At 41.4% G+C, this 15,729-nt stretch overlaps 1 protein-coding gene across 1 annotated transcript in view; it reads right to left on the reverse strand.

The window, feature by feature from the left end:
- Nucleotides 1–466: 466 nt before the first annotated feature.
- The window catches only part of LOC129332806 (protein broad-minded-like), a 152,470-nt gene continuing 137,207 nt past the window's right edge, over nt 467–15,729 (reverse strand). Inside the window, exons 32-34 of the mRNA XM_054984072.1 lie at nt 10,511–10,651; nt 5,735–5,923; nt 467–1,137 (exon numbers count right to left, since the gene is read on the reverse strand). Of these exons, the coding sequence (XP_054840047.1) occupies nt 1,018–1,137; nt 5,735–5,923; nt 10,511–10,651 (450 nt within the window). The 3' untranslated portion in view covers nt 467–1,017. The remainder of the gene's footprint in view (nt 1,138–5,734; nt 5,924–10,510; nt 10,652–15,729) is intronic.

Raw genomic sequence — 15,729 nt, forward strand, 5'->3', positions numbered from 1 at the left:
TACCTGGACCCACGTCGTGGTAACATCGAGGCTAGACTACTGTAATGCACTCTACATAGGTCTCCCCTTGAAGGCAACTTGGAGACTCCAGTTGATGCAGAATCTCCAGTTGATGCAGAATCTGGCAGATGACCCTCTACCTCAACACAGCCAATCTGGCTACCTGGACCCACGTCGTGGTAACATCGAGGCTAGACTACTGTAATGCATTCTGCATAGGTCTCCCCTTGAAGGCACCTTGGAGACTCCAGTTGATGCAGAATGCTGCAGCTCGATTGTTACCAGGAGCTCGGTGATGCAGGCGTATTACGATCACTCCATTGGCCTCCCATCAGTTACTGGGCTCAATTCAAAGCCCTTCATGGTTTGAATTTTCTGTGGACAGCTCTAAAAAATTAATCCAGAATCAATACAACATCTCTTCATAAACTATTAATAATTGTTTTAATTTTTTCATTTCAATAATACATAGAAGTTCAGGTGAGGGGGCACTGGTAAAATCAACATTGTTTTGTCTGTAACGGAAGGGGAGACCCAGTAGAAGAAGCCAAGTTAGTCTTCCAAGACTAGTCTTGCCCTAGGCAAGAAAGAAGTTCTGCCTTTACTCATCACTACTTACAATAGCTGAGTTATCAAAAGGATTAATCAGATTAGTTTCCTACTGTCAAACTTGTACATGATTTAGCACTTTTAGGTAGCAACTGAAGGTAAACAAAATGTAATATTATGGAAATCTTTACCTGAAAACATAAGCAGGATCTTTAAGTAATTCATGGACAGGTTTAGAAGCCAAGTACAAGCAGGGTTATGGTGCCTGGCTAGAAAAACAGTTTATTTTCAGATGATCCAATTTAGAGAATGTCATCTTGTGAAAGTTGTATGCTGAAACCCCTCATTATTGGTTTGGCAGTATGAATGTTTAGAATGAATGCATTTTTATGGAGAGGTATACAAAATAAACAATTCCTGCCTCCTTAACATAACTAAAATGTGAAATGAGATGCTCATTTACTTGATCTACGTGCTCTGCACTCTAATGTTCTTCATGTCCCTTAGCAGTACTGGTCTGTAGGTTAAAGCCAAGCTTTCCATGTATCTGAGGTAATCACTCACTTGAAATCCATGAATTGCTTCTTCCTGTACATTGCAAAAAGAAAATGATTATTAGATTAGGAAAAAGATTCACAGCATCAAGCTAGTATTTTTTAGCTTTTCTCAAAGGCACTCATTTCATTTTGTCCCCTACGGGCACCTAGTCTGGCAAGTTACACTGCACATTGCAACACAAAAATGAGAAACTTACACATGCATTTCTAGACAATTTTTTTCCAATTCCACATTTGCAAATAGAAATTGTGCATTTCACAATTAATTTGTTTATCCAGTCTATTAATATCCATCACTGGGAAACTTAAAATGAGTATAAAGTAAATGTCAATTTGACGAAGGAAGTTGAAAACTGCCCTGTCCCAATCCTGACAATGTTTCATAGTATCTCTTGCATGTTATGAAATATTTTGGACAAATTCTTCGTCTCAAGAAAAGACTAGTATTAACTGTTTTGGCCAATCATTATTTAAATATATTTAAATTTGGTAATTGTGCATTACACGTAACAAACAAGTTTTAACTGTCTTGTTGTGTCAGGGTTAAAAAAAAAAACAAAATCCTACAGGTTTCTATTTTTACACTGCTAGTGCAGTGCATACATTATATATATATATTTTTGTCCAAATATAAATGTTTCCTTTAGTCACCATGGATAGTAGTCACAGACACACCTATCCCCCATGAATCTGTCTAATCCCTTTTTAAAGCCATTAATGTCTATGGCCATAACTGCATCCTCTGGTAGCATATTCTACGTTTTAAGCACTCATTTGTCCATCCTGTATCCATTACTCATCATCAGCTTCATAGGATGGCCTGGAGATCTAGTATTCTGGGAGAAGAAAAAATTATTTCCGTCCACTCTCTATCCCACGCATAATTTCATAAACTTCTATTGTGTTCACTTTTAGTTGTCTCTTTTTTAAATAGAAAAGTCCCGGATTCTTCAGTCTGTTCTCATAGGGAAAGTGTGGTAAATCCTTAATCATCTGGTTGCCCTCTTCTGGACTTTTCCCAGCTTTGTAATGTTCTTTTTGAGATACGGTGACCAGAACTGCACACAGCTTTCCAAAGGAGGAAGGGCATTATAACATTGGCTGTCTTCTTTTCAGTCCCCTACCCATTTCAGTGCTTGGGCACACTGGGTTGACATTTTCATTTTGCTATCCACTACAGGCCCAAGGAATCTTTTCCTCTCATTCCAGATCATCAGCCCCAACAGCAGGGATCCACTGCTTACTTCCCTCCACTGAGAGAACTTATTCCTACGCTCTGCTTCCTTTCATTTAACCAAATATTAACCTATAAAAGCACCTGTCCTCTTATCACTTGACTGCCAAAGCTTACTTGGGAGCCTTTAGTGAGGTACCTTGTCAAAAGTCTTTTGAAAGTCCAAGTATATAATGTCTATCAGGTCAATGTTACCTGTATGTTTGTTTGCTTTTTCAAAAAACTCCAAAGGATTGATGAGGCGGGACTTCCCTTTGTAGAAGCCAAGCTGATTTCACCTCAGCAGACCTTTTCTCTCTGTGTGCCTAATAATTCTATCTTCGATTAAAGTTTCTACTAATTTGCTTGGAATAGACTTTAGGGTAACTGGCCTGTAATTTCCTGGTTCTCCTCTGGAGTCTTTTTTTTAAAAATCAGTGTAATATTTGCTTCTCTCCTGTCGACAATTTCACATCTCCAGAGGAGTTAGCCATGTTAGTCTGTAGCTGCAAAATAGTAAATAGTTAAATAGCACCTTTAAGACTAACCAACTTTATTGTAGCATAAGCTTTTGAGAACTACTGCTCTCTTTGTCAGATGCAACTGATGAAGAGAGCGGTAGTTCTCGAAAGCTTATGCTACAATAAAGTTGGTTAGTCTTACAGGGGCAACTGGACTCCTTACAATTTCACATCCGAGTTCTTTAAGCACTCTTGAGTGTATGCCATCAGGACCTGGAGGCTTACTGTTTTTTAATTTCCCCAATAGGTCAAGAACTTCATTTCTCATCGACCATTTCCACATGTCTTCTCCCCATCCTGAAAAATAGCACAAAACTTATGGAACAATGCGCTTTCATGGCACGATTCCCCGACATGACTTTGCTTCGTGGCACGATGATGTCAGAAAATGCACCACGAAGCAAAGTTATGATGGAAAATCATGCCAAGAAGGTGTGTCATTCCATAAATTTTGTGCTATTTTTCAGGAGGGGGAGATGTGTGGAAACAGCCATCATCTTAATTTGACTCAGTGGAGGGTTATGGATTATATTTCTAGTCTCTGCCAATTCGATTCTGGTTATTAAACCAAGATATTTGGACACAGGAGATCAATTAAAACCTCTCTTTCCTCAAAAACATTTATTTTTCTCCTTTGTATAATACAGTTAATCCTACTATTCCATTTAAATTTGTTCAGTGCAATTTTAATGAGTTTTATCATTTTCTGACCTATTATTTGGCCTGTGCATCTAAAGAACCATTTAATTCTGATGGCCTGTCATTAGATGTTAACATGAATTTTTTTAGGAACAAGCATAGCTCTGGTCTGTTGTCACCTGCTATATAATGAGGATTACAGGTCTGTCAGGCTTTTTTAAAATTAATGTCAAAGATTTTAAATTAAGGGTATACTAGGGTACTCACATTATACAAGATGGCTTTTATGAACAGACAGCGATTAATAGCATGCTTCAACAATTTACTTGGTATTTCTTGTTTTAAAACATTAACCAGGCTAGTATTTTGTATTAGTAACATTCATCTTTGATTCTAAAGTGATGTATGTTATACAGATCTTATCAAGTTTAAAACCCAGTTTGGAATTTCAGTTTGCACATTCTTCTACAGGTCAAGGACAGATAATGAAGCTTACAATAAAAAAAACAGCTTTCAGAAAACAAGAAAGGTGGGAATTAGGGGAAACAGTCGGACTACCTGTCGTGCTTCCTCATTTACCAAAAGTTCAGTTTTGAATCAGAAATCTCCCAGTGTAACAAGAGTCCCAGAAATGATTTCCTGTCATGATTTCCTTTCTTGAGCTGGAGCAGCTGCTAAGTAACAAAAAGCCTGGCTCAAAAAGGCTACCCCCAATACTTTGAATCTTGTGTCAATTCATTAAATGGACTTAGGTTAGCCATTCACTCTCTGCCTGGGGACGGCATTTGTAGAATGGTAGCATTGATCTGCCTTACTGGATTATTATAAGGACGACAAACATTGCATGTTAAGCAGCTTGAACATGCTAAGGCCAGGCCAGGGGCCTCTGGGGACACAGGGACGTGGAGTGTGGAAGTCCAATAGCAAGGGGAAGGAAGCAGGAATCTCTTTCCCTTCGGCAAGTTCTTGTTCTGCTGGGGAAGAGTTCATGAAGAAGAAGAAGGGTGGATTATTCATTTAAGTCTCCCCTCCAGCTGCATCCCACCCTATTGCCCCAAACCCCGGTAATGGTTTTTCAGGAGGCTGGCAGGAGGGGTGGCCCGAGAGACAAAGGGAGGTCTACTCCCAGAACTCATTTTCTTCCCAACTGAATCCAACCTTGTGGATTTTATAAACTGAACTAATCTCTGAGTGATAAGAAAAAGCAGTTATCACTTCTGCATTGGGCTGCCAGACCCCCGGTGGGGGTGGGGGATCCCCCGCCCCCACCCCCACCTACCTGGCCAGCGGGGGGGGGGCGCACCTTCAATGTGCACCCCCCCTGCGGTGCTGCGGTGCAGCCAGGATCAGGCCTGTTTTGGCCTGGATCGGGGCCCCTGTGGAGCGCAGGAGCGTTCCTGCGTTCCGCAAGGGCCCACAACGGACCCAATCCATGCCAAAATGGGCCCAATCCACGCCAAAACAGGCGCGGTTCGGGCCCATTTTGGCGTGGATCGGGCCCGTTTAAGGCCCCTGCGGAGCGCAGGAATGCTCCCATGCTCCACAGGGGCCTTAAACGGGCCCGATCCGCACCAAAATGGACCCGATCCATGCCAAAATGGGCACGGATTGGGCCCGTTTGGGAGTGGATTGGGCCCGTTGTGGGCCCCTGCAGAGTGCAGGAACGCTCCTGCGCTCCGCAGGGGCCCACAACAGGCCCAATCCACGCCCAAACGGGCTGCGTGGTGACGTCACTAAGTGACATCATCGCGCTTGCAGAAGCACACGCGCACATCCCCCTCCCCCTCCCCCGCTGGGAGATCGAGGGGGCCTGGCAACCCTACTTCAGCATGGTAACATAAAACTAAAACATTTTGATGTTAAAACTTAAGATACATTGAGTCCAACTGTTTCCAGTAGTGGCCAACCAGATGCCTTCTGACAATAGAAGCTATTGTCTAATCTTGTCTAATGTCCATCAAGGTTTGCTACGCCGCAATAACCAAATTACCAGTACAGGCGTTAGGGTCTATCTTGAGTTCCCAGCAGAATGAAGTTAGTAAGAATCAACTTTATATTACTGGTGTAATTTTTGTTCTCTAGAGGATAAAATAATTTCCTTTGCCATTTGGGAAGAAAACAGCTGCTAAGAAGAAAACCAAGCTAACAATAAACATCATACATTTAAAAATGGTTTACTGCTGGTCTCTCCATAACACTGATTTCAGCGCTTAGCTTTACTCTATTACTGAAAGACGGGATTTAAAAAAAATTACTTTAAGAAAAACCTGGAGATCCTGGTTCTGTGTATGCTGAAGGATTTCTTGCTGTAGGTGTTTGAACACAGAAATACACATATATATCTGATAGTCAGGGCCAAGGAAAATGCAGATAGCAATGTAATGGCAGATCTCACTCCAGTCCATGTAATTCCAGAAGCATTGCATTAGCCACTGTTGGCAGATCTAAGAGAAAAATTGAAAATACAACTAATTACTGAAGCCTCTATTATCTTTTATAACATAAATGAGACTGTTCGCAGATTCCTTTTATTATCAGTCAACAAGAAAGGGTAGAACGGTCTCAGCTTATACAAGACTCATTTAGTGAAAGTATTCATTTTAAGCCTTATTTAGAAAGCTCATGTTTAATTCACTCTGAGTTACTTTATTTCCCTCACAGCTACATACCACAGGTCTTCCCTCTACTATACATACGTGTGCTTTTCTGATGGTTAGTGCTTGGTTGTCACCACTTCGTCTGTACATTGTGACTGCAGAGTTTTGGTTGCCAAGTATTTTATTTGGAGTGTAGCCCTGATGTGATGGAGGATGGAGAAAGAAGGAGAGCTGAGGGCGAGAGCTCTGAGATAAAGGTTCCCTGGACTGAATTCTGTCCTATTACCCCACACTCTGGCTTCGATTTACCTTCTGGTTAAACCCCAGCCACCAAAATATCAATAAAGCCAGTTGGGTGTTGTGGTGAAGAGCGGCAGGACTCTAATCGGGAGAGCCAGGTTTGATTCCCCACTCCTCCACTTGAAGCCAGCTGGGTGACCTTGTGCCAATCACAGCTTTCAAAGTTTTCTCAGCCCCACCCACCTCACAGGGTGATTGTGGTGAGGTTTAGAGATGGGCACGAACCAAAATACGAACTAAAGTTTGTCACGAACTGGACCAGTTCATGATTCATGCACCAGTGGTTCATAGAAGCGCATTTTCCACGAACTTCCATGAACTGGTCTGCTAGTTCGTTTGTTTTGTGTTAAACCCCAATACCCCTTTCCATACTGCTGCTAAGTGGCAGGGAAAGGAGCATTTCCACCCCCGGATCTCAGCAGCTCAGAAAGGGGTATTTAAACCCCATGAACTGGTTCGCAAACTGGGGAAAGTTCGTGAAAGTTCATGGCTCCTGAAATGGGATGAACCACGAACTGCATGGTTCATTTCCCCCCCAGTTCATGCCCACCTCTAGTGAGGATAATAATAACACACATTGTAAAGTGCTATGGGGTGGGTATTAAGTTGACCTGAAGAGCGGTATATAAATTGAATGTTATTTATTATTTTAAAGAGACAAGCTTTTATAACTGGATGGCAGTGTGCAGCACTGTATTCTGTAACAGGCTTTATTTGTGATCCTAATAATGTAGTACTTGATAGTGAGGTGATCAGAAACTTGTTTCCCACAGCTATTTTAATGGAACAGACTGCACACAGTTGGAAGAGAACAACAAACAGAGATTTATTTACGGGAAACAAGCTGTAGAAACAGTTCTAGATTTTGTGTGGATAAATAGTAAGAACAAAGGTACAACTGGTTCGCAACGCACTCCCCAGAGGTTGTTTTTCCCCCCACTGGGAGTTAACTAATTGAGCCTCAGTCTAAGTTAAAAACACAAATACTAGGCAGTGAAATTATTGTCTTTCCCCCAGAAAGTGCTCTTCAGAAGTTAAGGCTTATTTGTAACTTTTATACAGCTGACAGGCTTCTGTTCAAGTACTAGGCCATTCTTTTACACTTTCAGAGAACATGGCTTTAGAAACAGTACCAGAAAACTTAGATTTTGGATGGACCCTCCACAGGGTGCTTGTTTGCTTCCTTAAAACAACCCTTCCCCCCTAAAATCCTAACTTTAAGCCCAAAAGAAAAAGCCTAACTCAGCGTACGCTGTTATCCATGCCCAAAATTTCCCGGTCCAAAGGAAAATGTGTATCACTTCTCCTTATTTAAACTGAGGCGACTCTTTCTCCCTCCCATCCAGTGGAGCTCCCAAGGGTTCTGATTGGCTGGCTGGTCTCTGGGGCTTGCTTGTGGGCAGACTCTATTCTTTATTAGGTATTTTAGTCAAAAATAAAGATAAACTCCAATTCTGAAAATTGTAAAATGTTGAATTATACTTCTCACGCAAAAAGGATGTAAATGGTCACCAAGTGAGTAGATCCCACTTCACCATTCAAATAAAATAGATCTAGCAAAGGCACACTAGTATAAATGATGGGTTTCCAGTGTGTAAAACTGGGTTTCCAGTGGGTAAAATATCCGCCAATTGTGTGGTATAGTGACAATGCATTAATGTACGCGGACTAGGGGATGTTTGCTAATCTCCACTTTCATCTGCAGTCCCCTGTATTGATCCTATAAAAGCAGAAGGTGCTTTTCATGCAGTGCAAGGGGCTGTAGAAAGAGGGGATAGTCAGCCAAGACCCTTGTTATGAGCAGAGTTGTTTATCGGAATCTGGGAACAACCCATATTTAGCCGATTAGATTGCTAAACTTTACACACACTTAATCTTAGCCATAAGGCCGAGAAGCAAAACTAACCTTGCTATTCCCACTTAAAAGTTAACAAATCAGAGTGTAACAGCTGCCATGTAAGATATGCAGCCCAGTTCTATGCATGTCTACTCAGAAGCAAGCCCCACTGTGTTCATAAGCATGTCTGATAGCGAATGTAGATGTAATTACAAGAGACACAATGAGATCATGATAGCCAGACCTCCCCCAAGTTATTCCAGTAGTCCCTATAATTTTTTTTCCTGTCATGTCTCCCCTACATATTTGACAAGTAATATTATTAGTTTCTCATGGGACAGACACAAAGGGTTGCTGTTGGAGATCAACTGTCTCGAGAATGGGGATTATCTTGCGGGGTTCCGCGGGGGGCAGCCTTATCTCCCATGTTATTCAACCTCTATATAAAGCCTTTAGAACTCATTCTCAGCTATGGAGGTGGATGTCACCAATATGCAGATGACATACATCTCACTATCCAGGTCCCCCCAGGATGCAGTAGAAATCTTGGATTGCTGCCTGACAGCTGTAGCAAAACGGCGAAAAACGAACGAATTGAAAATGAACCCAGACAAGACGGAAGTGATGCTTGTTGGGAAGGCAGGTATCTTGAAGGACATTGTACTCCCCACTTTTGATGGAGTTTGTCTGACCCTCGCAGACGTGGTTAAGAGCCTAGGGGTTATATTGGATCCAGTGCTACTACTACTAGAACAAGTTAAGGCAGCTGCAAAAAACCACTTTTTACAACCTCATAGTAGCCTGGAAGATGGGTTCTTACCTCGACATGGCCGACCTGGCCACCTGGATCCATGCTATGGTAACATCAAGACTTGACTATTGCAATGCACTATACATAGATCTCCCATCCAAATTAACTAGGAGACTCCAATTGGTGCAAAACGCTGCAGCACGACTGCTATCAGGAACAAGCAGGAGCATGAACATCACTCCCATTCTACAGTCACTCCATTAGCTACCGTGCTCAGTTCAAGGTATTGGTTATCACATACAAAGCTCTTCACGGCCTTGGCCTGGCATACCTATGGGACTGCTTCTCTCCCTATGTTCCTCCATGGTAGCTTTGCTCACCTGCACATGGGCGAAATCAACAGTTGCCCGTACACGGGCTTTCTCTGTGGTGGCCCCTACCCTGTGGAACAACCGGCCTGAGGAGGTCAGGAGAGCCCCCACTCTCCAAGCTTTCTGCAAACGATGCAAAACCAAATTATTCAAAATGGCTTTTGTACTGTAGGGAGGGGCTCTCAGATGCTTTGCTAATGAGTTTAGGACCACAGACTTCACCACTATGTTGCCTTACGTACTACCTGCCCTCTTAAATATGTGCTCCTATGAGCTACTTGTGCTTCATGTGGTCCAATGTCAGCTCGAGAACTGCTTATGTTCTGTTTCAGCATTTCTTCAACTCTGTATTGGATTCTTGCTAATGCCATGTCTTTGTAAAATTGTGTTTATTTACCCTATGGCATTGTTTATGGAAATGTCCTTGAAATTAACTGTACTAGTCTCACACTGGGTAATCCGTCTTGAGTCTCAGCGAGAAAGGCGGACTATAAATGACATAAATAAAATAAATAATGAAGACAATGGCAATTTCCAGAGGCTCACTCATTTTGGGAGTTCCCTGTTAAGGCTTTGCTACCAGCAAGTATGATAATTTAACTGCTTGTTGCTGTATATTGAAAGAAATGAAATAATTCTCTCTTGTCTTTTTGACAAGTAAGCCTCCATTCTGGATCCTCTATAATATGCAACTCTGGAATAGCTATATTATGAAGTCAGTAATTTAAACAGCAACAGCAATACAAACTGCTCATTGTGCTGTAGCATAGTGGTTAAGTGGCTGGGCTCTGAGTCTGCATTCTGCTGGTTTGACTCCTATTACTGCCATGAACTCTGCAGATGACCTTGGGCAAACCAGTCCTCTCAGCTCCTGTTCCCCAGCTGTATTGTGGGGGTAATAAGAACACTGACTTTGTTAACGGTGCTGAGTGTGGCACTAATCTGTCTAGAAGTTCAGTATATAAGCACATGGTTGTTATTGTTATCATTATTGCTTGCTGCAACCAACTGAAACATTCTTTATATTTCTTATATTGTTTTAGTAACTTTTAAACACTTGAATTTTATAGAGAAAGTTTTTTGTTTTTCAAAAAAGAAAAAAATAGGCATACACACAGACATAATAAATTAGAATGGAAACCATCATAAAAGGAATGTTACAAAGAAGGTATCACCTGTGATGGAGTGAAGCCAGACATACTGAAAGCGGAAAAGACAAGGGGCAACTCAGCCTTTAGCAACATCTCGATGTAGTGTGCACTACAAAAATAGACTGGATGAATGCCAGATGCAGCTGTGTCAACAGGCAGGTGAATCTGACCAATGAAGCAACAACATCCAATATTATACCACCTTTGAAAGAATATGGTGCATTTTTAGTCTAAATTCAAATGCAGATCAACAACATGACAATAGCATGTACATAATCAACTAGAGGCAAATTAATGAGCGCTGGGTTGGATCCACAGTTTGGTTTGTGTGAGTAGGAGGCACGTCAATGGATTCCTCCTCTCCAGCTCCCCTCATTGCCTCCCCACAACCAAATCCGATACCATTCCTAAAGGTGACCCTCAGGAGTGGCTTTTCAGGAGGCAACAGAGGGACCTATAGATGGAGTGAGAAAATTCTTGTTCTGTGAGCAGAACTCCATTTGCATGCCTCAGGATCCCCCACAGTATTTGGTGCCAACCTTACTTGTTCAGGAAAAACACAGCAGAGAAAGAAGTTAAGAAAAACAGGACATTAAGTAAAGTAGAAAGTTAAGTAGACAAAGCACCAGGAGCCTAAGCTCAAGGAGGCAAAAAAGGGGTTACAATTAAACACCTTATACCTTCTAAGGATTAACAAATTTGTGTATCCAGTCAACTTACACAGAAAAGTCAAGTCCAATATCAATATCATACAAAGTCCCATTCACAAATTATTTCTGTTTGTTCTCTTGTTTTAAAGGTTGCCTTTTACGGAGCATACAAAGTTATAAAACACCGGTCTACTTGGATTTTTCTATGATGTATTAACAGAGATGTAATGAATTTCAACTTGATATATATTTTTCTATAAACTGTTTTACCTAAACTTTTGTAACTATTTATAAATGATGTTTATGGACTATCATTTTAATAATTTTTAATAATTATAAAATGAATGTATGACTATAATTAACTTAAGTAAGAACTATGTTATTTATTATTATCTTTGTATGAATTATGGTTCTGTGGTAACCTATGGATTTGTTTTACTATAAAATCTGGGGGCGTGTGCTGGCGGTGTGGGGCGGGAGGGCTAGGAGGCTGCATCTCCATGGCACGCACTCCCATCCCCCGCGCCTCCTCCGGTGCCCCCTCCGGCACCCCGCACCCTGAGGCCACCACCTACCTGGCCTCAATGGGCACGCTGGCCCTGTATATACTATGTAACAACCTAAAGTGCCTCACCCCACCGATATTGACTATACTGGAGATGGAAGTTTGAATACGGTTTATTGAAAGGAATTGTAAGTCCATGTCTTTATTTTATTATGTTGTATAGGAATGCCTTGGAGTAAATATACGGTTGTTAATTATAGAAATATTGGCCGGAAGAAGACTGTTCTCGAAACGAGCCGGAAGAGACGGGGCCGGCAAAGCACGTAGCCAACTTCTTGGGAATGCCACCTCTGTTCTACCCTACAGGAGAAGAACAAGCGGCTTTGTTAGACTGTATGCCGAAGGACTTTGTATGCTCTGTAAAAGGCAACCTTTAAAACAAGAGAACAAACGGAAATAATTTGTGAATGGGACTTTGTATGATATTGATATTAGACTTGACTTTTCTGTATAAGTTGACCGAATAACACACAAATTTGTTAATCCTTAGAAGGTATAAGGTGTTTAATTGTAACCCCTTTTTTGCCTCCTTGAGCTTAGGCTCCTGGTGCTTTGGTTAATAGGTTTTCCCTTACATTTTGGCGCCATGAAAGTTAAGTAGAAACAGGACATTTCTACTTATATGCCCTCTGCACAGAAGAAACACTGATGTACTCACTTAGCTCCTGTATACACAAGAAGTTATATATTCACATCAATGGTGGAAATATACTCTTGTTGTCAGGGATGGACTGAGACACATTTCTTCCCTCATTGGCTGCTTGGCACAGTCCAGGATGCATCTTTGCCTTGTTGCAGAAGGTGCTGGAGATGCTCATACAGCATCATCATACAAATCAAGAACTATATCTCAGCATCCTTGTGAAAGTGCAAGGGAATACAGTGGTCATCTTTTCAGTGGTATTTCTAGTGTCTATAATAGTATTTCAGCACCAACTGATGGTTTAAATTGCTTGTGCAGCTATGGATGATTGTGAGTATGCCCTTGTCATCGTGGGGTTCCCGCTCATGCAACCGTCTCTAATTTTCCTACTCTATATTTCTTAGCCCTTGTATGTAATCTTGTATGTGTGTGTAAGTTCAGGCATATGCCACACTACTAGAAAATACACGTTATTGATTGAATACTTGTAGTCTGCCTCTTTGTTGCGGAGATTTCCGAAAAGCAGGACCTTGGTAAAGATGGCTAGATCCGTGCTAATTTAGTTCTGGACTGCTGTGCTGATTCCCCATTCTAATAAAAGAGCAGTTCCAGTAACAGTAAGAGCAGTTTCCAGTAACTGACCCCAAAAGGACACCAAGGGGAGATGTTTGCATTTACTAGCGAAGGAATGTTTTGATTGCACCCTTCCTCTCTCTCCCCCCCTAACTGCATCTTCTCTCTCCTCCCCTCCTCTTCTATATTTGACCAGTCTCTGTGCCATGCATCTGACGAAGAGAACTTGATTCTCAAAAGTTTATGCTACAATAAAATTGGTTAATCTTAAAGGTGCTACTGGACTCTTTTTGATATGGATGAAACAGTTTCTGAGATTGCAGTGGATGAGGAAGCCTGCCCTTGCCTGGAAGTCCTTGAGCACACCGGCACATACTAAAACAACTAATATGATCTGGTTTGTTAACTACAGATGGTTTCTCTACCCAAAGTGCTCTTTCCTCAGATAATCCTTCTAAATTAATTTGTAAAGTTGTTGCCTGGCTGTGGGGAAAAAATCACATTTCCCCCAGCACTGAAACAGTAATATACTGCTCCTGAGAAAATGCTGTGGTTTCGCCAGCAATTTCAATCTAAAGTGTTATTTGGAACGTAACTGCACAGGTATCCATGACATCACTGATGACTGATAGCTTCACATCATGCTAACACAATTTTTTACACTTTTTGCTGAAAGTCTTTTAAAATTGTAGTGTAAGGATTTTCTTGATGACTCCTATGCTATTCCATCACAATCCTGTGCGCTCAGCTACAACTAATTTTTACAAAATGAAAAAAAGAGAGCTTAGTTCATTTCCTGAAATTTCCTCATAGTTTTATGAATCGGTGTGAAAACAATAAAAGGAAAATAAATTGTATTTATTCATTAATTATAATGTTTATAGCCTGCTTTTCCTACCAATGATTTATCCTGTGGCTCAAGGTGCCTTACAATTAAAACCATTCATAGTAAATGCCTCTCCTCCCAAGAAAGTGCTTGCAGCTCAAACCTCAATAAAAGCCCTTATCACATCTTCTGAAGACTTTTAAGGATAGTGCCCTTCTCACCTGCTCAGGGAGTCTGTTTCACAAGGAGGTAACCACTATTAAAGAGGAACAGCCTATGATAGATGCCATATGGGCAATTTTAAGCTATCAGAACCAGATGTTGACGGCCAGATGAAAGCACACATGGAGGACACATGGAAAGAGAAGGTCCTTCAAATATGTGATCCATATCCAGCAACCCGAACTAAACTCACACAAACTCGTGTTTAAGAAATGGGTTTAAGAATAAGTAAAGTGTTTCCACAGGCTAGCCCATGAGACTAACTGGTCTGCTGTATTCTGAATCTGCCATAGTTTTCAGGTTGCCTTCAAAGGCTGCTCCACATAGAGCATCTTGCAGTAGTCCAACCGTAAGGTTACAGAAGTATAGATTAGCATGGTCAGGTCAGCGGAATCTCAGAAGGGAAGAGCTGGTGACCCAGATGCAACTGATAGGAAGCACTCTTGGCCACCACAGCAACCACCTTTTCAAACAGCACGGCTGAGTTCATGAGCATCCCCAAACTCTTAACCTGCTCTACATACACTAACTCCAAGACAAGTTAACACCTCCAAAAGCATCAGCCTTCCTGATCTGCATCACCCTTGCCTTCCTTGATACAGCTTCAGCTTGCTATGCCTTAGCCACTTGACCAAAGTCTCTAAACTTTGGTTCAGAATCAAGACAGATGCATTTCATTAAGTAATGAAATACAGAACATCAATATTCTCAAATGGATGAAATCCAGCCCCAAAGCTCTAGACAATCTCATTCAGAGACGTCATCTGTGTGCACTTAGACAAAAACAAAGGTACTCCTTCAGTGCCGACTACATATTCCAACCAGATGGATATCAATGGAGTGGTCAACTGTGTCAAACAATAGCTTTAAATGGAGATCATCCACTAGTGCAAGGATCTAATTATTGCTTCCCATTTGCTCAATGAGAGATTAAAACAATTTTAACTAATGTTTCCAATTACTTTTCCCAGCATGATTTCTAAAGTCAGCATGGATATGGATAAAGAGCAGAACTGGTGATTCTCACACATCCAAGGACCCTATCAGCAAGTTCTAGCTGAATCTATCCATGGAAAAGGACAAGCAGGTGCATCTAACACATCAGGTACCATCTATTCTCAACTTGGTCAGAATGCATGGGAGTTTATCAGAAAGGAACCATGTAAAAATATTGTAGCACTAGCTACAGACAAAATTAACATCATTAATCAGACCAGAACTAGGCATTATCAAGTCATAGATCACCTTAAGCAATTGTGCTGGACAAGATTCCGCCGGCACAATGGTGGCTGTGAAAAAGCCCTTCACTGCTGTCATTGCTACCTCACAGATCTGTAAATGGGCTCCATGGTGTACTCCGATTCCTGCCGAATGCTCTGCATTCTATTTGTCTCCCAAGATGCATCATGACACCAGCTCCCTTGTCAATTATGCAGCCAACAGCCTATCAAATAGTGGGAGAGGAACCATAGAGCAACCCTGTTTGTAGCCTTAGCCAGCTCACCTTTCCATTTGGCTAACATTACAACTGAAACATCTCTGGTAATTTCTATTTCTAGACTGATTAACATACATACCCCCTATTTTTTGGAAAGCAAATAGCAAACTGATTGAGGCAAATATCAGAGAGTTAATCTGAGGTCATGTAAGCAAGTCAAGATTTTACAGAACCCCAGTTTGTTTTACTGATGCCTAATCACTAACTCGCTAAACATCTGTGCTGCATTGGTAATTTTGTCCCCTTTTGTCAGACCTATTTTACAT

Source organism: Eublepharis macularius, chromosome 1, assembly GCF_028583425.1.
Source record: "Eublepharis macularius isolate TG4126 chromosome 1, MPM_Emac_v1.0, whole genome shotgun sequence".
Taxonomy (NCBI): Eukaryota; Metazoa; Chordata; class Lepidosauria; order Squamata; family Eublepharidae; genus Eublepharis; species Eublepharis macularius.